General features: G+C 33.3%; 3 protein-coding genes across 5 annotated transcripts; 1 reads left to right on the plus strand and 2 right to left on the minus strand.

Annotated features, from left to right (window-relative positions):
• Positions 1-567: 567 nt before the first annotated feature.
• On the minus strand, positions 568-1,726 carry LOC120776336 (60S ribosomal protein L6). The gene is made up of 2 exons (XM_040106878.1): positions 1,570-1,726; positions 568-1,246 (listed from the first exon to the last, which is right to left on the minus strand). The coding sequence occupies exons 1-2, from the start codon at positions 1,678-1,680 to the stop codon at positions 569-571; spliced, it is 789 nt and encodes a 262-aa protein (XP_039962812.1). The 5' UTR covers positions 1,681-1,726; the 3' UTR covers position 568.
• A 1,685-nt stretch (positions 1,727-3,411) lies between these two features.
• Positions 3,412-11,310, plus strand: LOC120782841. 3 transcript variants are annotated; one of them, XM_040115368.1, is made up of 4 exons: positions 3,412-4,106; positions 9,791-9,945; positions 10,054-10,373; positions 10,567-11,309. In XM_040115368.1, exons 1-3 carry the CDS (start codon positions 4,012-4,014, stop codon positions 10,233-10,235), a joined length of 432 nt encoding a protein of 143 aa, XP_039971302.1. In that variant the 5' UTR covers positions 3,412-4,011; the 3' UTR covers positions 10,236-10,373; positions 10,567-11,309. The 3 variants fall into 3 exon arrangements, with proteins under 3 accessions (XP_039971302.1, XP_039971300.1, XP_039971301.1); XM_040115366.1 differs by having other exon boundaries at positions 9,791-10,373; positions 10,567-11,310; XM_040115367.1 differs by having other exon boundaries at positions 9,791-10,373; positions 10,620-11,309.
• Positions 11,311-14,548: 3,238 nt separating this feature from the next.
• On the minus strand, positions 14,549-19,105 carry LOC120782545 (mediator of RNA polymerase II transcription subunit 15). Its single transcript, XM_040114875.1, has 6 exons — positions 18,665-19,105; positions 18,228-18,602; positions 17,976-18,160; positions 15,742-17,913; positions 15,540-15,675; positions 14,549-15,471 (listed from the first exon to the last, which is right to left on the minus strand). Exons 1-6 carry the CDS (start codon positions 18,803-18,805, stop codon positions 14,854-14,856), a joined length of 3,627 nt encoding a protein of 1,208 aa, XP_039970809.1. The 5' UTR covers positions 18,806-19,105; the 3' UTR covers positions 14,549-14,853.
• Between the last annotated feature and the right edge of the window lie 477 nt (positions 19,106-19,582).

The raw sequence follows: 19,582 nt of genomic DNA on the forward strand, positions 1-19,582 counted from the left end.
GTGTAAATTTGATTTATAGTAGCTGTTGCTTGTAGTAGCCAATAAAACTTCACATTTCATCTAATATTCGACGTCGATTTATACTTGCCACAAAGCTACCCAAAACCATATCCAACTGTTTGTTCTACGCTTCCAGTTGTTTTTGTGCATACTCATAAGGTGATGATAAATTTAGAGTTAAAATTGCTTGCAAAAATTTTAGAAATCGGTGTTTTATAACTCTTTCCTGATTTTGCCTTTGCTGGAATACAAGTATTTAATTTAAAATGGGAACCATTTCATTGTGCACTTAAAGATCGAATATTCATAACAAATAACTTCTTATGCAGAAATTAACTTTTTTAACACAACAAAAAAATTATATTTTCTCCCTTTGCTTTAATTATTAACGATGCGAATTCCAACCTAAATATTGTTCCCCATTGAATGCATACAATTCGTATTCCAATTTTTAAAAATTTTATATTTTTATCTTTTAGTTTGTGTTGACATAAAAATTAAAAAACGGAAATCCTACAGAAGACCTGAATGTTGTTCAACATTCATACACTTTACCCTAATGCGATATTTAGAATCGCAAGCGATGAGGGTATTGCGATGAGTGCAAAGCAAACATATTTTGCAGATATTTCTTGAAGAATTTGCCTTCTGGGTGCGCCTTGATAGCTTTCAACACAGCAGCATCAACTTCCTTTTGATCCTTCTTGCGCTGTTCGTTGGGAACGAAACGTTCCTTCTTGACAGCGAAGATATCACCCTCACCAGATTTCTTGTCCTTCTTGATTTTCAAGCGACGGAAATAGGCATCATTCAAGTGCTCTGGGACTTTCAAGTCACCCAAATTCACTTTAGAAGATGTGCCGATAACGAAGCGCTGCGAAATGCGACGCAATGGGCAGGAGTTCAATGCAAATGGACCAGTTACCAGCAACAGTCCAGAGCTCAACACCTTCAACAACACAACACGTTTGCCTTGGTGACGGCCAGCCAACAAAATCAGCACACGTCCGGGGGTGAGATTGCGACGAATGTTGCGCTTGTGGTTGCTGAACAGCGACTTAGCTGGACGCTTCTTAACGAAACGTTTGGTTGGGTAATTAGCCTTGGGTTTCTTTAGGTATACGGTACGTTCACCACCGTTTTTGGGTCCATTGATTTTCTTCACCTTCTTGATGGGTTGCTTGGTTTTAGGTACGATTGGCTGCTTAACATTCTTCAAACGATAGAGAGCACGACGTTTGTACATCTGAAAAAAAATGATATGACGTTATAATCAACTAAAAAAAAGGTGTTATTTTTAATGTTAGTGTATATACACATGTTGGCAAACAACCTAAACACATTTTTGACACTCGACATCCTCGTTTTAATGTACGCACCAAACACTTCGAAATATTTTAGCTTCAATAATATATTTAGGAAGCTGGCTCACTTAAATATACATGTTCCAATTAGATCCCACGCAATGTGGTTCTATAGCACAGACGCACAATAAAGCCATCCCCTCCTTCAGGCGCTGTACTAAAATTTTAAATGTCTTTTTCTCAATCACATTTTCACAGTTTTTACCTGGCTCTTGGAGTAACGAAGAATTCCTCCACTCAGATATTTGTTCACCGGGTGTTTATGGTTCTTTTTGCCCGTTTTCGCGGATTTTTTTGCATTTTCGACGGGTGCCATCTTGAAAAACACGTGTACACCGCAAAGAAATGAATGTAGAAAGGAAGGTTAGGCGCGACAGTGTTGCCAAATCCGTCAAAAAGTTTGACATATGTCAAATTGTCCGCCATTGTTGTTTCGGAGTAAAGCTCAAAATAAATGCCGACAGATGGCACTATAATCTTATTTATTCACGGTGAAATATAAATATTTAAATAAAAATATATTGCTATCATTATATAGTTTTAATCGTGTAGGAAGGAATTTTTATATTTAAAAAGATAATAGACTATCGTCTAGTTTAAGGATAAATATTATTTTGATTTTATATTTAATAGCGTAATTTTCGCTAAGAAACTCTTAAGAAAATTATTAAAACAGGTAAGCATATATACGATATATTATTAAATATTAATGTAGAATAAATAAACTATTATTTAGAATTCTTTAATGCTTAAAATATGAAAAAATATAAGTTATTAGCATTTTTATACGTGTCTATTAACGAAAGCCCCCAGCGTTAGCTGTGCTAAGCGATTATCTAACAATACAATTTAAATTTTTTAATCGGCACTGGGTTATGAGGGGTACCGCAATACAACTTTTCTCCGAGACATATGTACATATATCCAGTATAACTCTTGCTGGGACATGGAACAAGTTGTGGGTCGATTTTTCCAAATCCAGTTAAAATAAGATGACTTTCAGTATGTACTGTCTTGAATTTCTTAAATATGGTACTTCACACTTAGTCACAACAACTAGTCCATTGTAATAAAATTCAATTGTATAATCAATTAAAATAACAATGGCAAAATATTTCCATGAAAAAAATGCAAAAAGACGCCTTTCAAATTTCATTTTAACTATGACAAACCATCTCTTTCGTCTATTGCTCACTTGAAGATTAAAAGCTATTTTTAGTTCGTTTCTAAATTTAAAAATATTTAAATATGCGAAATATTCAAGGAAATAAATATTTTAGTGATGACTTGTATGACCATTATTAAGATATTTATTAATAAAATAAAAAGTGTACAGGGCAGTTTTGGCATTCATAAACATACAGCATATGTACATCAGTGTATACTACTACAATACTAATGCAGAACGTGCATATGCTAAGACCATTGACATAGGTCAGGCAATCAAGGTACAAATTAATGTAAAATCATGAATTAATTGCTGCCAAAATGAGTGTATGCCCCTCTATTCCCGGTTTCTCTGTGCTCTACTATCTCAAATAGACTGTTGAGAATTCACATGTAGCGGAAGAATTTGAATTACTAAATTGGATTTGAGAGCGTAAAGCATTTTACTGCAATGCCATATGCTTGCAAAATTCCTATATAAAATTGAATATAGATTTATAAAACACATGTGTTATAAGTGTGATAATTCTAATTAAATGAGTGAAAAAAAACAAGAATAAGCGTAAACTTCGATTGCAACGAAACTTCATAAGACTCTTCACAAATAAAAAAGCTAAAGTGTGTTAAAGTTGTTTTTATTCATACCGTATTAATTATTCCTTCAATCACAGAAACCCCACTTAATGGGGCATTTTGGCAACTAAATATTACATTCGAACCTATGGCAGCCGCTCGCAGCAAATCTACATTGCTCTATTTGCCCACCTATTTGGTAAGAGAGTCAAGAGCAAATTTGTATCTCAATACCGGCGAGCATTGCTGTTGAATGTGGCCATCAGCAGCCAAATTTGATTTCTCAGTACTTAACTAAATTCGAGCGTGTCAGGTTTAAAGTGATGGTAGAGAAGTAAAATTCTGCTGGCAAGCGGAAATCTTGCACGCGCTGTGGGAAACACAACGAAGGCGGATACTCGAGTACACGAGACAAAACCGAAACGTACACATACATACATATACGTCACTCAACAAATATTTATATTCTTCCACTGTGACGTAATGGTTCTTTTTGCTATTAGTTAATGAAATCAAAAATTCTTTAACGTTTTTAAAGCCGGTTTTCGTGGTGAAGTTTTCCAGTGTTCATTTGCCAGTCGAAGCGAATAGTCCGTTTTCACACACAATATTTACCATACTCGTATTTGTGCACGACATCCGACGCAGACAAATCAGTTCCTAGTGCGCGTAATTAATATGTAAAAAATTCGCGAAGTGTGCCTTAACGTCATTAATTGTCAATCTGATTAAGCATAGCAACGCTACAGACCACAACAAACCCAAAAAACTGTAAATTTATATTTAATACGCTTTATTTACAAAAGTACTAAAGTGCTGAGTAAAACGTAATAATCTTAGAATTTAAAGAAAGTCTAATAATAGTGATTGGTTGGTATTTAAGAAAGCTAAATAAACCAAAATCGATATGTCTTCAACGAAGTTCATTGCCATTCTGCCTCAACCTACACAGCCAGGCGATAAAATTCAAATCAGTGGAAGAATAAGCGAACATGCAGAAGAGTAAGTAGAGCAAAAGCTGTTGAAAATTTGCTTATTCAGATATTTAATATAATGAATGCCTGTATGCTGCATATAAATTGATTTTTTTTTATTCAAAGCAATATTTCGATTTAAGATTTTCGATTTCGATCTTAGTTTTCCATAAGAAGTAACTTTGAAATGTGCAAAAAATTTGTATATTTAAAAATATTTCGACAAAGTTGAGTTCTAAATTGAGACTATATTGAAAACAAAAATGTTAACCCCTTAATTATACGTACATACTTGTATTAAAAGCAGTTATTTGTGTTCTTAAAATATTTCTGCCAAATATGCCAGTATATTTGCACAGCTGCCTGTTTAATTAAATACATACATATGTGTATGTGTATGTGGCTATGTGTGTACAGAGTTATTTCATTGTTTCCGGTTTTGTATATTTTCATTATTTTGCGATAATTCGAAACTGAACGACTTTAAACCTTTCAATTCGAAAACACAAAGACGTAAAAATTTGCCTTTATAATGTTATTAACAAGTATTTATTGGTTACAAATTATTTAATCAAGTTAATTTCAAAAATTATTGCAAACAGGCGTTTAAGCGGAATAAGTGAATGTAAAAAGGAATTTGACGACCTAGAAAATATGTGAAATTAGTGAATTTGCGTTTTTGTTATTAGAACTGAACATATCTCTCATGGTGTTATATGAAAATTGTACTAGATGTATTTTAGAGCAATCGATTTTTTACTATAAATTCGCGTATGCAAGAAATGCTCTACGGAGCGTTCTAAACAATTTTGTCTAAGAGACTGTGGGTCTAAAATGGGTTTCGATACAGCGCTTTTTAAGTCGAAGTTTCAAAACACTAAATAACCGGTTGTATGAGGGATATATAGTACATATATTTTAGTTGTACAAACTGATCGTTTCCGACAAATGATCAATAGAATGTGCACCTACATATTAAATTTCATTGGCATATCTCGAAGACTTACAAACAAATTTTTAGAAACCCAAAAAACTTCACCTTAAAAATCGTTGGCTCGAAACCGGCTTTAGACCCATAGTCTCTCAGGGAAAGCTGTTCAGAATGATCCGTAGAACGTTTTACGCATACGCGAACTTATAGTAAAAAATCAAACCACTCTAATGTACATATGTAGCTTTGAACGGCGACTATGGAAATCCAGTTGTTATATGGAAAACTTTCTTTTTTGGACATAGTCTCTTAAGAAAAGTTGCTCAGAATGATCCATACACGATTTTTTCTTTTTTTGACTTCCTGTAAATCGACCCGCTTTAATGTACTTGCCATATGTGCTACAAATGTGTGTATGTATATACACAAGAAAGGGAAATTATAGAAAATATTTAACAAAAAGTAATTATACTAAGAAATTTTAATAATATCGATATACTAAATACTCTTTGATAATTGACTCAAGGCATTTGTAAACTAATTGAACATCTTACTCTTGTACGATATTGCACGTCTACGTATGATTTAGAAATCAGGTGACTTAAATTCCTAATAACTTACGGGCATTTACTCATATGTATGCAAGAATGTCACAAAAATGTGAACTGTTTATTGGAGAACGAATGCATTTTACAATAGTTGCACTGTAAGTATATGCTTTGGTACAGGTGTGTAAATGAAATATATACATACTCACATATATTGCTCTTACGTTTTAAGTGCTCTTCTCAGCACGTATGAGATGTTTACGTATGTACATATGTAAATAAATATATCTACCTATACACTTACAGCGTATTTGTATTACGATTGCTCCACTTTAACTGATTTTTCATTTCATCATTTAACTGATCACGTTTTGTTATTCTTTGGGACCGACTTATGCTTTTGACTGTCTAAAAATTAGTTGAGTAACTAGCCACACGCATATGTACTTATGTACATATGTACGTCCTGAAAAAATAAATCATTCGAATGTGTAATGGTCTAAATTATATTAGTTTTCTTTACGTATATAGATAAGTATGTAGTTATGTATGCTCTAAAGAAAATTTAACATTCGACAGATAGGGAAAATGCAGACATGAAACCCCACCTAGAGGTATGTGTAAATCACAGAGATAATAATATACATATGTACATATAACTTTTATTGTGATAAGGCGCTTTATCACAAAAGTTTGATAGTCATAAATTAATATACTTCTATATTCAAACTCACCTACATATATGTATGTATGTATGTATGTATGTATGTATATGACTTGTACATCCAATTGTTTCCAAGGCAAGTTTTTTGTATCCAAACCTACATTCATACATATGTATGTAAGTCATATTTCACATAAATAATTCGAGGAAAAGTTAACTCAAAAGTATAGTATGTCGAAAGCATATACATACATATGTACATATGTATGTACATAAATAGCAATTATCAGCTTGGTGGCTTAAGTGGCTTGGTGAATGAAATTTAAGAATGGTCATTGGTTAAACACTTGGTCATTTGTTAAAGTCATTATACATAACTGCTACATATGCATATAAATGTGTATGTGTTGAAAACACTCAACAGCCGTTGATGAACGAATTCTTTAAGATGGAATCTGCCCCGCTGAATTCATCGAATTCAAAGCTGTGATTTCCATTGAAACAAAAAAAAAAATTATAATTTCAAGACTTAGGCTGTGTTGATTGGTGAGTGTTTGATGTATTTAATTTGGCAATGATGTCATGGGTATAGAACGCCGATAGGTAATTCTGATTTTGTTCCATTTTTTTTGGCGAAATGAAAGTAGAAACAAATGTTACGTTTTTTAGAATTTCGTCTGGGGAACTAATCGTTTCGTTCGTGATAAGAAAATAAGCAGGAAACGTTCTTCTTCTGAATTTGTAAAAAATATTCGATTTCGCCATTAGTATTTTGTGGTTTGAGTTATTGGGAAACATTAATACCCGCAATTAAAAATATTAACCAAGAAGTGGTCGAAAATGTAGAAAATTATGCAATTACATTACTACATAAATCACTATATTTGCATTGGGCTGCATTTTTTTTTTCAATACATAAAAATTTGGCACGCATTTTCGCTATTAAATTTATGATAATTTCAGTTATGGCAAAAAATGTATTCTCGTAATTAAAAAAAAATAATAAAAAAGTGGTTCACAATGTAGAAAATCATGCCTAAATGGAATTAGATTACTATGAATAATGGCTGCTGTGTTTTCAATACATAAGTATTCGGCACGCATTTTCGCTATTTAATTTGTTAAATCGGCGGTAATAATTTCTTAATTTATGCCAGCAAATTAGCGCTAAATAATAAAGCGAATTTGCTATGATTGGATTAATAAAGACTTTCATCTCTACATCTGCCATACTTTCGTACATACATATGTAAGTAAACGTATACAAATTTTGACAAGCACGTGCCGGTAAAGCGTCCGCAAAAACATCAACACGCTCGAAAACTAGTCTAGACTCCACAATGGGGGCGCATATAAATATATACATACATATGTAGGTATATACATATGTATGTATGTATGTGTAATCCATTTGTAGGCGCATTACTATGAATGGAGCGCACGCACTGTATCGCAAATGTTGTGTTTTGTGATTAATGGCTCATGCGTTTGAGTCACAACCACAGAACTTGGAAATTTTGGAAACTACTTTTCTAAAAATAATCGCGTGTTGCGCCTACGAAACAGTTGTTAAAGTGAATTTCAGAATAGCCTTCAATGTGCGTAGCGATTCACGTTTAATGTCTTCAATTGACTCAAAACGGTTTCCCCGGCGCGGTTGTTTGAGTTTGCTGAATAGCCAGAAGTTTTCCTTGTTGACCGTTTGGACGGTCGGAAGAAATTTGTAGTGCACCACACCTCGTTAATTGAAGAAAACTGTCAACATAGCCTTTATCTTTGACCTGCCTCGATGTGGTTTTTTCGGCTTCGGCTCACCGTTGTCACGATATTCCGGTAAGATCTCTGACTGTTAATCGTCAATTCTTAAGCACAAATTCCTTCATTTTATGGAAGTATTTATTATTAGTTAATGTTTTCTTCCAAACAGACGAACGGAGAGAAACCAATATTAATGACTTGAATAAAAACTCAGAGACTAATAAAGATTGCTTATTCTTAAAGTCGCTAGCATCTGGCATAAAGACAATGGATACGTTTGATTTCTGGCGCTACAACAACAAAGAAACGTTGCTAGCCAACTACGAGGCAATCGGCCGGGCGGTCAATAATTACGTAGACAAAGTCAAAGAAGTCATCCCTGCAGTTATCTGCTTGAAGCGGAGCCGTCTTTTAGGACATGTAAGGAACCTTTCCAGAGTGCGTCGACAAAATGTTATAATATACCGATTTTCGACACAACGAACGTGTACATAACCTCATTCACAGCGGAACCATCAACAAACTGCCAGTGAATGTTGTACTCGGTATCATCGCAGACCGTGAGCTCGATTTCCCAGACTTTCGCAACTTCGTTCCAGATACTGTAGCAGGTCAAATTCCTACTTATCCTTAATAGACCCGGTCATACTAGACATGCATATAGTAATGTCTTGCGAGTAATGAGTCCCCACTAAGCAAGCACCTCTTTGCATGTCCCGCTGAAGCCATTTATCTAACACCTTTCTCTCTTCGATTCGCTCTTGCCAAAACAGCCGGTTTCCTGGACCTATGGTAAAGTGATTTCAATGACTGCTATTTTTGTGAACATAACTTTATGTACATTTGTTACGTGCTAAAGCGTCACGGTGAAGATTTTTGTTTTTTTTTTTGTTTAGAAATTCCTTTGCTATGACAAAAATTACTTGGGTGAAAATACTTTTAATGCTACTTTTTTTGCTCTTCTTTCGTAAATATAATATATTTTCATGTATTGTACATATCTTAGTTATTTATACATTTCTTAATGCTTCGCCAACCAAGTCGACTCGAGTCAGCTGTTGTCAGACGTCAATTTGACGTCAATTTCTATGCGTTTTATGAAATTTTTTAAACAAGTAAGGTTTTTGGTTAAAATTTTGAAAATATGTATTACCATAGTGTTACGTTTCAAAAACTCAAATGGAAACTATGTGGCAATTTTTTGGTAGTCGAAAAAAGTCTTTTCGTATTTCTAATAAATTTTCAACTTTTTTTATATTTATACTAATAAATAAATAAACAAATATGTACCAATTTTCCCATTTTTCCTTTATAGACATTATTCCATCACTGTGAAACTTACTTCGGTGCAAATCAAAATTTCGAAATTTCCAGAACAGAAACGAGCGAACCATTGTAGTGCTACACGAACTGATACAGCATCGTCTTCGTGAACTTCATAAATTTCATTGGTGGTTTGCGTGGCATTCTTCCCTTTTTAATACAAAAATTTCAAAATATGGCGAATTTCTTCATTATTTTCACTCATTTTTGAACAGCTGTAATCTTTTTTAACTTCCCAGAATTTAATTTTTTGGTTAAATGAAGCTTAAAATCTCACCTTTCCAACACTATATGGTATGATACAATGTGATTGGTAGCACTGGAGATATACGATGGCAACGACATCTATTGACAAAATACGAAAAAAGTTTTTCGACTACCCAATTTATTGTTTAGTTATAAGTTTAAAAACTAATTATCCAAATTTAAAAATACATCCCGCTATTATTTGCCTGATATTTAATACTTTACTGTTTCAAATATTTCAGATTTTCCATAAACTTCGCGAATGAGGCCAACGAGGATCCACAATCGGTCACATATCGCTTCAATTGGGACCTGGCTCATCAAAAGCTTATTGAGGATAATAAAGAGGACGACGAATGGAAGAACAGAAAAGAAACTGAATTTGATACATTTGATGGTCGGTTCAAAAATAAAGCTATTAACGATAGTATAAGCAACCGCTTTATCGACAATAACACAATAGCAGACACTACTGACACATTTCCACATTCATATTCTCTTTTAGGGCCGGAATTCGCCCTAGAATTCGCATTCCAAGATGACGGCATCTATGTGTACTTGGTATCCGAAGATGGCCGAAATCTTGTCACACATTATGAACCCCAGATCGATTTGCAATTCATCGAATCGGTACAAGTGTGTGGCGATGTGGAAAAAGTCACACAATTAACATTCTCTTACAATTAGGCGCCAATTACAAATTTTCGCAATTGCAAAATCTGCCAAAAAGTAATAAATTTGTTCTTGCTGTTGCAGTTGTTGCACGAACAATGGCAACTGCAATGGAACACCGCGCTGAACCGCTCGTGGTTGGAAGAAATGCTAGTAAGCGTAGTTTTTGATTGATTGATTTCTTTATTTAAGCTTGAACTCATGCAACAGCAAAAAATATTATAAATTCTGTTGATTTTGTTAATAATTCAACTACTTTTTCACTTGAATTTATTTATTTACGAATCTCCTTTTGATAACTAATTTCGCAGTTTTAGTTTTTAATTTTTTTTTTTAACTTTTTTAGTATTAATGAAACGAAAAGTATTAAACATTGGCACTTATTTACCTTAATCTCAGGCGCAGCATACCGTTTTATGGCACGAATCCCTGGCATTACAAGATCTCACGTGGCAAGTCAATTACACCGCGCCCCCTCCCGCAACCATGCCTTGCATTAAGCAGTTTGTTTGAGTTTTTAAACAACCAAAATATGCACAAAACGCATGCTTATGTAGACATACTTACATACGTATATTTACGTACATATGTGTATGTGTATCCTTGCACCGCGCCATTTGATTAGCACTGCTCATACCCGTTTCCGTACAAGTGGGATTGATATAACTTTTGCATGAACGCATTAAGCGCCGCTGCCATCTAAGTTCTTAAGTATTGATTAAGCTAGCGCTAAGCATGAGCCGCAAGTATTCTATTTAAAATATTCTATAACTGTACTAACAATTTTGCGATTGAGTGTTGTCTAAATACCAAAGATCAATATTAATATTATAAATATTACATATAACTACTTACATTTATAAAAAATATATATATGTATATATAAATATATGTAAAAAAACGTTGAAGTTGTTGCAGTTTTATAAAAATACCGTTGTTGCCTTGTAAACGCTCGAATTTCTTGTAAGCAATAATGAAAGAGTTTAAATTTCAAACCATAGCACACAAAGCTTTGAAATAAAAGTTTGAGCTTTAAAAATCTGCAACTTGACTTATTTTACTTATATAAAAAAATAATATAAATTAAAAATATTAAGAAAAATATGTCAAAAAAAAAATTTTATAGATTATATATTATATAAAAAGTGTTTACTTTACTTTACTACATTGTCCATTATTTGAAGTATTTTCTATATAATTCACATTAGGGTGGTTAAAAAAATCCAAATTTTTACGCTTGTTACTCTGAATAATAGGTGCTTAGACACCATTAAGCAAGTCTCTCCAATTATGAGTTCTTAATTGTAACAAAGAGGTCCAACGCCTGACAGTTTTTTGTTTTCTTTTTTCTTATTATCAGTTAGAAAAATTTTTATCTCGCTTACATGTACTTGAAAATATGAAAATATTTCTTTTTATGTATATTTTATAGGAAATTGAGTGCACTTCAAAACAAATCCATAATAATTTTTTGGTAAATCTTTGAGTTTATAATATATAAACGGTTCAAGTTTAATTTTTTTAAGGCAACTTTTTCCTTAAGAATTTTATAACTCAATAAAAAAATCATTTTAAATTGCAAAACGCATACTTTTGCGCGATCGCAAGAGACAACCAAAAGAAAAAAATTCAAATTTTTTTTGACCCACCCTAATATACATATGACGTATACAGAAAAACAAAAATTTCTAAAAAGTAAATTTTCCGTACTTTTGCGTAGGTATATGTCGTTAGATATTATTTATTATTCGTCTCAAGTTGCAAAAAACCATATAACAATTAAAATGTGCTCAGAGCAGAGCTTAAGATATTCTGCGAAAACAATAGTTTGTAATTTATATGTGTGTTATTAAATAATGTGCAAAGAAATAATAATACATTTAAAATATTGTATGAGAACTATTGCCATGTATTTTTTTAAATTCTATAATAGTTTTTGGAAATAATTTTCAAATAATTTGAGATTATAGTACAATTATAATCGTATGTAGTTCTAATACGCCATCTTCACCATGCACTCAAAAGAAGCCAATATTCATAAACATTCATATGTAATATTTATTTATTTATGGAGTAAACATATTATAATTACAAAAATTTAAAGAGATTTAGATTTATAAATTATAACTTAAATTATTTATATAATTATCGAAACAACAACATTGGGAATTAAAAATGCTTAAAAATTTTTAAATCACTTATTGATTGATTAATAAAATGAAATATAAACTGCTCATAAAAATCGAGTGCATTTAAATTAACAGTTTTTAAAATAATTGAACATAATTTATTTGTATGGAATTATTTAACGTAATATTCGCAATGTATTCAAAATAATTTTGTGTATATATTGCCTTTCAGTGCATGCTATTTAATTTTATATAAACGTATGTAATAATTCAAAAGAAAAAATAAAATGTTTTGTTAACAAAATAATTAATAATAGAAAAGTTCAAAATAAAACTTGCCTTATAAATGTTATTACGCAAATGAAATTAGTCTTTTTTGATATTTTGTTTTGTGGGATTATATGACATACATACATGTGTATAAATGTCTACAAATCGGTTTGTATTATAATAGTCGTTTTATGCTATATATGTATGCCGTGGAGGTAGTTGCTCACCACTGAAGCCATTGTATGGCACTTCGTATCAAATGTTATTTTAGTGGTATTAGTTCCATTCCTAACGCTTGTCTACCATCAAACGAACTTAATACTTTTTCCCATAGACTGTTACTTTGCAAATTTTGGTTTTGTGATTTCATTTGTTCATTCCATAAGAAATTGTCTGTTTTTAATCTTAAATTGTTTACAGCAGAATGAATGATGTTTATACTCCAGTTTTAACGCCAAATGGATACTGTAAATTCATAGCCAAGCTGGCGTATGTAAATCTATATATGTACATATGTACATAAGTAAATACGTAAACAAAAAATCAGCAAAGTTTTGTTTATAGAATTGGCTAAAATATTAGCATTCCACCTTGCAGAAATTCACAGTAATAAACATACAGATTTAGCCATACAAACATACAGTACATGGCTACAGGTAAAGAATTTCCACTTACTTAGGCACACAACGGTGCATTAATAGCCATACTCTATATATACATACATACATACAGATATAATTTTCTCAAAATTTGCAACAAAATGCATAATCTGAACAGCTTCAACATGAGCTGCCAAACTTATAGCTGTCAAATAAACTGAACGATCAAAATTAATGTATAGTATGGAAAAGTTTTTTATTTGATGTATTCACAAAATTTGGCATGGATATTATTCAATATCAACGCTTCGATAAAATTCTTTCGCTTCCGAACAAATTTTCCATACATATTAGACTACTATAGCATTTAGCTGCCAGAATGATACAATCTGCGCACATATTGCTCAGATGGTAGCGCTATAGCAAATAGCTGCGGTACAAACTGACCGATCAAAATCAACACATAGATCTTTTCATACATTTTTATGCTATAAGATATGCACCTGTGAAGAGTATTATAGCTGCGGTGTAGCCGAAGTTAATGTTTTTTTTGCGTTCAATTCGCGAAATTTTAAAATTTCTCTTCTCCTTAGAACACACCTCGTACACATAACCTCAAAATTAGATAATTTAGTAAATATGCCCGTATAAACTATTTATTTCCCTATATACAATAATAACGTGTAGCCAGCAAGTCTTTTAAAACACATATACATACATACAAGCGTACATATATGATCGGGATTTATTGCTTACATTCATATAATATGAACATGATAGAGATTTACAAAATTAATCATTTTAATTGTGTCTTCTTAAATACTAAAATATTTTATGGCATTTCATTTCTACGGAGCTATAATATTAATATATGAACATGAATAAATGTACTAAGTTTTACAATTAGTTTATGTTATTCATATATCTGAAATACGTATCTACATGTATGAGTATCTGTTTTTTTTTATAGAATTCATAAAATTCAGTTCAGTTCATCCTGCATAGTTGCTTGTTCTAATTATATATGTATATTCATATAAAAAATATTTAAAATTTAAACAAGTTTACTTAATGACTTACGATCAATACCGAAGTTGAGTACTCAAATTGATTTTATGCTAAAAAAGGTAATATTCAAATGACTAGCGAATTCGGAAAATTTTAACATTATAATTTGAGTGCTAAGAATTTTGCAAATGAATAATAGTATTCATACGTATATTCAATTAATAATAACAAATAATTTTAAAAATTTTAAAATTCAAATTAATAAAAAAAAATTAAAATCCAAATTAGTAAAAAAATTATAAAATCCAAATAAATTAAAAAATTTAAAAACCAAAACAAATTAAAAAATAAGGGGATGAAGTAAAATCAAATGTAAAATGTGATTTAAGACTATGTCTTAATAAATAATGGTGTAAATATTCCACAAATGTTTTTAACAATTGGTTAAAAAAATATATCTAAATAAAAAATAACATGTTTTCCTTTGAAACTCTATTTACATGAGCTTTTAAGTATTTCGTGCACGCACATTTTAAATGTGATGTAAGTAGCAAAAAAATCAATAAAATAATTTGTAATTTTAAGTATGACCTGTGAATGTGTCTTTTAAAATTCTTGTAATTCCAATCATTTCTCAATTTTTATATGACCCATTATTTGACCAGTGGCTGTGTTTACAAACTGTGCATGGCTAAGTTGCATGAGGTTCGCCAGTGACGAAGGCAGATTCAGTACCGTCGCATCATGGCTGCCGATTGTAGCTTTCAGTGTTGGATCATGCGACTGTGTTATGGTAATAGTATTGCCTGCCAAATCCTGTGCACCTACAACTGTCGGCAATTGTAATTGCATTATGTGTTGTGGTTGGTGCTGCTGCTGAAATTGTGTGTTGCCCGCTTGATGCTGAACTATTTGTATTTGTTGTGTTTGGGGTTGACTCGTTGACATTAATGACGGTGGTATAGCTGTCAACTCAGGTTGCTGTTGTTGTTGTTGAGAGTGTTGTAACAGGTGGGATTGCTGTTGTTGTTGAGAATGCTGCTGCAAATGCGCTTGTTGTTGATTTTGTTGTGATTGTTGTAACAAGTGTGTTTGTTGTTGCTGCGCCTGTTGTAACAGTTGCGTTTGCTGTTGCTGAGTTTGTTGCAGCAATTGCGTTTGTTGTTGCTGTCTGCTGGCAACTTGTGAATGTGGCACAGCCACATCTGTGTTGATGGTGTTAGGCCCATTTGTTGTTTTCTCAGCCTATTGCAATATAATAAAAGAAAAATGAATAATATTTTAAATTGTTAAAATTGTGCAAAACCAAATACCTTTTGATTTGAATTTCCGATGCCAGCAGATGTGGCATCTTCATGCATCTGCTTATGCTCTTCGTAATAGGCTCTCACAGCAAACTGTTTGTTGCATATTTCACAGTTATAGAGATTTGTGCCAGTTGTGTGAATTCTGTATGAAATATATTAGATATTTTTTTGTTTCTGATTAAAATGAAACAAATCTAAGTTTACCCACCTTCTATGCTTATTGAGGTTATCTTTACGTGAGAATGGTTTATGGCACACGTCGCAACTGAATAGTTTTCGACCTGAATGTGAGATTTCATGACGCATTAGGTGCTCCTTACGACTAAACGCCTTTCCGCATTGCTCCTCCTTGCACTTGAAGGGCCGTAAGCCGGCGTGCAGCTTAACGTGTTGAGTTAGATGCTCTTTCTTCTTGAAGACGCGTCCACATTGGCTACACTCCAGACCGTTTGGACCGACACCGTGCGCAGACACACCTTCGGTTTTCACTTTCGTATCGTCTTTTTCGGTGGAATTCTCAGAAAACTGCTGCTGCTGCTGTGGAGGTCTTGTATTTGCTGCTGCATCGTTAGCTGTATTCAAGGATTGTTGTTGTTGCGTGTGAAAGTGTGACAGAGATTGTATTGATGAAACGCTTTCTGTCTGTCGCACTATTTTTTGGGTGGACGGAGCATTTGATGTTTGATTTTGTTGTGATTGAGTATCTTGCTGTTTTGATGTAAATTGCATTTGAGGTTGTTGTTGCTGTATTTGCGTCCCAACGCCGTTGGCGTTTTTCGATTTTACATCCAGTGTGGTTGCAGGCAGAAGCTTCAATAAGGCTTGCTGCTGGTCTTGTTGTTGCTGTTGAGTTTGCGCAGTATTGCTTATTCGGCTGATTGTCACATCGTTTTTCTGCAACATGGGTATTTTCGTTTGCATTGATGCGTGCGCTGGTGGTTGTTGCAACGCCGCTTTTTGTTGTTGTGTCTTCATTGTTGATTTGTTTGTTACGCGCTGCACCGTTCCGCCGTTATGTGACTGTGGTCTTAGTAATGTTACCACATCCTGTAGTTGCTTCTGTGCCTGCAACTGTTGCTCTTCTTTTTGCGACTCTTGTGCTTGCTGCTGCGGGTTTGGTTTTTGTTGTTTTTGTTGCTGTTGGTTTTGTTTTGTCACTTGTTGCATTTCTTGTGTGAAATTTGTTGTTGGTGTTATTTCAATATTGCCACTGCCAGCCTGCTGTGAAAGTCTGTATTTCTGTTGTTTTATCACTTTTTCCATCTGTTTTGCAAACTGTTTATTATTATCATTTTTATTCGGCACAAAGTCTTCTATTTGTTCATTTGTCGAAGTGGCGACGTCGTTAGTGCATTGTGTTACCGGCCGAATTATTTGTTGGGAGGTTACATGCGCCGCTGGTTGCTTTAGTGAAAGTTGATGCACCTGTGCCTGCTGCTGGTGTTGTTGTGGTGGTGATGATTGTATAGTTGTTGGAATTGTTTGCAGCATATTACCTGTTATCGTTTGGAAGGATTGGCTATTTAAAGCTGATGCCGCCAACTGCAGGGTGGCAGGTATAGATGTCGGTGCCAATTGCATGATTGGCTGTCCATCCACGGTAGCGATCTGTGGCTGTACTTTCATTTGTAATTGATATGTTGTAGGGAGCATAAAGTTTTTCGCATCTATATGGGCCACAATTTGTTGATCCGAATTTTCGTCCTTGATAGTTATAGGAAGATAACACTTATTCGGCGATGTTACTAGGGTTGTTGGTGTTGTTGATGGCGTTGTTGTTTGCAGTATGTTCGACGAATTGAGCGTTTGTGCTGACTGCTGTTGTAAAAATGGTGCCAAGTTTGATAGCAGTGTCGCCGCAGTAGCCTGAGATTGTGTCTGAGGTGCTTGCAATTGTAATTGTATTTGTGGGGGCTGTGTTCCAGCATTCATTGATAGTTGTGGTAATGAAGCCGTAAGTGTCTGTGAAGGAGGTGAGGTTAAGACGAAATTTAGTTTAGGTTTTTTGCTTTTGCTTGGGCTTGTCTCCACGGCAGGCGTAGGTGGAGGACCAAGAGTGATTGTAGACTGTGGTTGTAATTGAGATGTGATTTGTTGTAATTGTTGCTGCAACTGTTGTTGTAATTGAAATTGTTGCAATTGCTGTTGCAATTGTTGTAATTGCAAACTGGCGGCAGCTGTTGTGGATTGCGATAGGGGTTGCTGCTGTTGAATATGAATGTGCTGGGTGTTATTGTGCTGATCTTGTTGGTTTATGATTTGTGATGATTGGAGTTGCAACTGTTGCTGTTGTTGTTGCTCTCCTATTTTTTTATTATTATTTTTTCCTAAGGGAGTGACTTTTATGTTTGGTTTCATTTTAAGAAACTCAGTTATTGCTCTGAAAATATAGATATTTTAAAGATATGTTGCTGTTGGAATTTTTTCAATTATTTTACATACTTGTGATCACAATCCATAGAGAGATTCTTTCTTTGCTGTGGAGCCGGCTGTTGCAAACTGTTTGCCACAGGAGTTGTATCGGATTTGTACGGTACAGGTTCAGTCTTCAAAGCTCCCTTACTATCCATTGTTATGGTATACTCCTGTATGAGTGGCTTATCTGCTTGATTAGCGACCGTTGTTTGCTAAAAATATAAGTAAAGTTTTGGATAGTGTATACTTATATATCAATTGACAACATTTAAGATTTACTTGTATGCCGATCGACTGCATAATCGAGTTAAGCACGTCATTGTTAGTGGAAATTGAGCCCAAGTTAGAAAAATTTTGCTGAGGTGTTAGTGCTGTATATTGCGGGGTGTTGTTTACGTCTAATGTGGATGGTGTACAACCATTCAACCGAATATTAGATGTGTTGTTGCACACAACATTTATACTCTTGCCAGTATTCGTTGCTATACCATCTTTTATGTAGATCTTCCCGCTACTATGTTGCGTAGCTTGCTTTAAACAGTCACTCAACACATTTTGTGAATTTTTGCAAATATTTCGAAATTTATAAATTTCTTCCACCTGTCCCAAACATGTTACACATAAGACCTTTGGGAGATGATCTTTCTCGTCAACCTATAATAAAATTAAATTCACTGAATTTTAATGTGTCATGCAATTAACATGTATAAACTTACCATCAATGACAGGCAATCGGCTATTTTAGTGCAAAGATTTTTGCTCTTTCCATCAGCTGAAAATATACTGATACGTTGCTCTGTATGGGACGTGCAGACCCTACACAAATCGTGAAAATTTACACCACGGTAAGTTGACATATTGACTAATATTGTATTGTTTGAAAGTAGTTTTATAGCTACTGTTCCTTTAAGTATAAATATATTTGTATTTCGAACCAGACAGAAACTGATTCCTGTAACAATTTAAGTAATTTCTGGCATAATTTGCATTATTTGACACTGCTACACGCATTCGACATTTTAAAGAAATCTTTGAAATAAAAACAAAGCGAATGTTAAATTCACATATCACAATTCACTTATTTATCAATTTGCTTTAATAAATTAACTTATTTAAGTTCCAGTAAAATGTACATGGGGAAAAACACAAATATTTGGCTACGAGTTGAAGACGCTTAAATTTTTGGAAACTTTTGTTGTTGCCGTACTTCAAATTTATTTGACATTATAAAAATAATAAATTTCGAAAATCAATAAAAATGCTGCCAGGTATAAAAATTTCAGCGGAAATTTTTAGTTTTCTTGACTTTTTCAAACAATCTAAAATATCCCAACAGCAATAAATGTTGATTTCGGGAAATACGATGTTTTTCTATTAAAACAAAGAAAATATTGTTTTTAAAAGCACGCGCCTAACATATTCGTAAAGTAGATCTAAAAACGAGAATTTTAAGACATTTCCCCTGAAAATTGGTGCACGCTTTCGGAAAATCCGCTCTGCTGAACAGTTGGTAAATTTTGTACACAAAATACATATAAAAAGTTTAAATATGGATTCCAAATTTTTATATAAAAAATCTAATTGGGATAAATATTTAATAAGGTCTGGTAACTCGGTTTGCATATTTAACTGAA

This window comes from Bactrocera tryoni, chromosome 1 (genome assembly GCF_016617805.1).
Source record: "Bactrocera tryoni isolate S06 chromosome 1, CSIRO_BtryS06_freeze2, whole genome shotgun sequence".
Lineage (NCBI taxonomy): Eukaryota > Metazoa > Arthropoda > Insecta > Diptera > Tephritidae > Bactrocera > Bactrocera tryoni.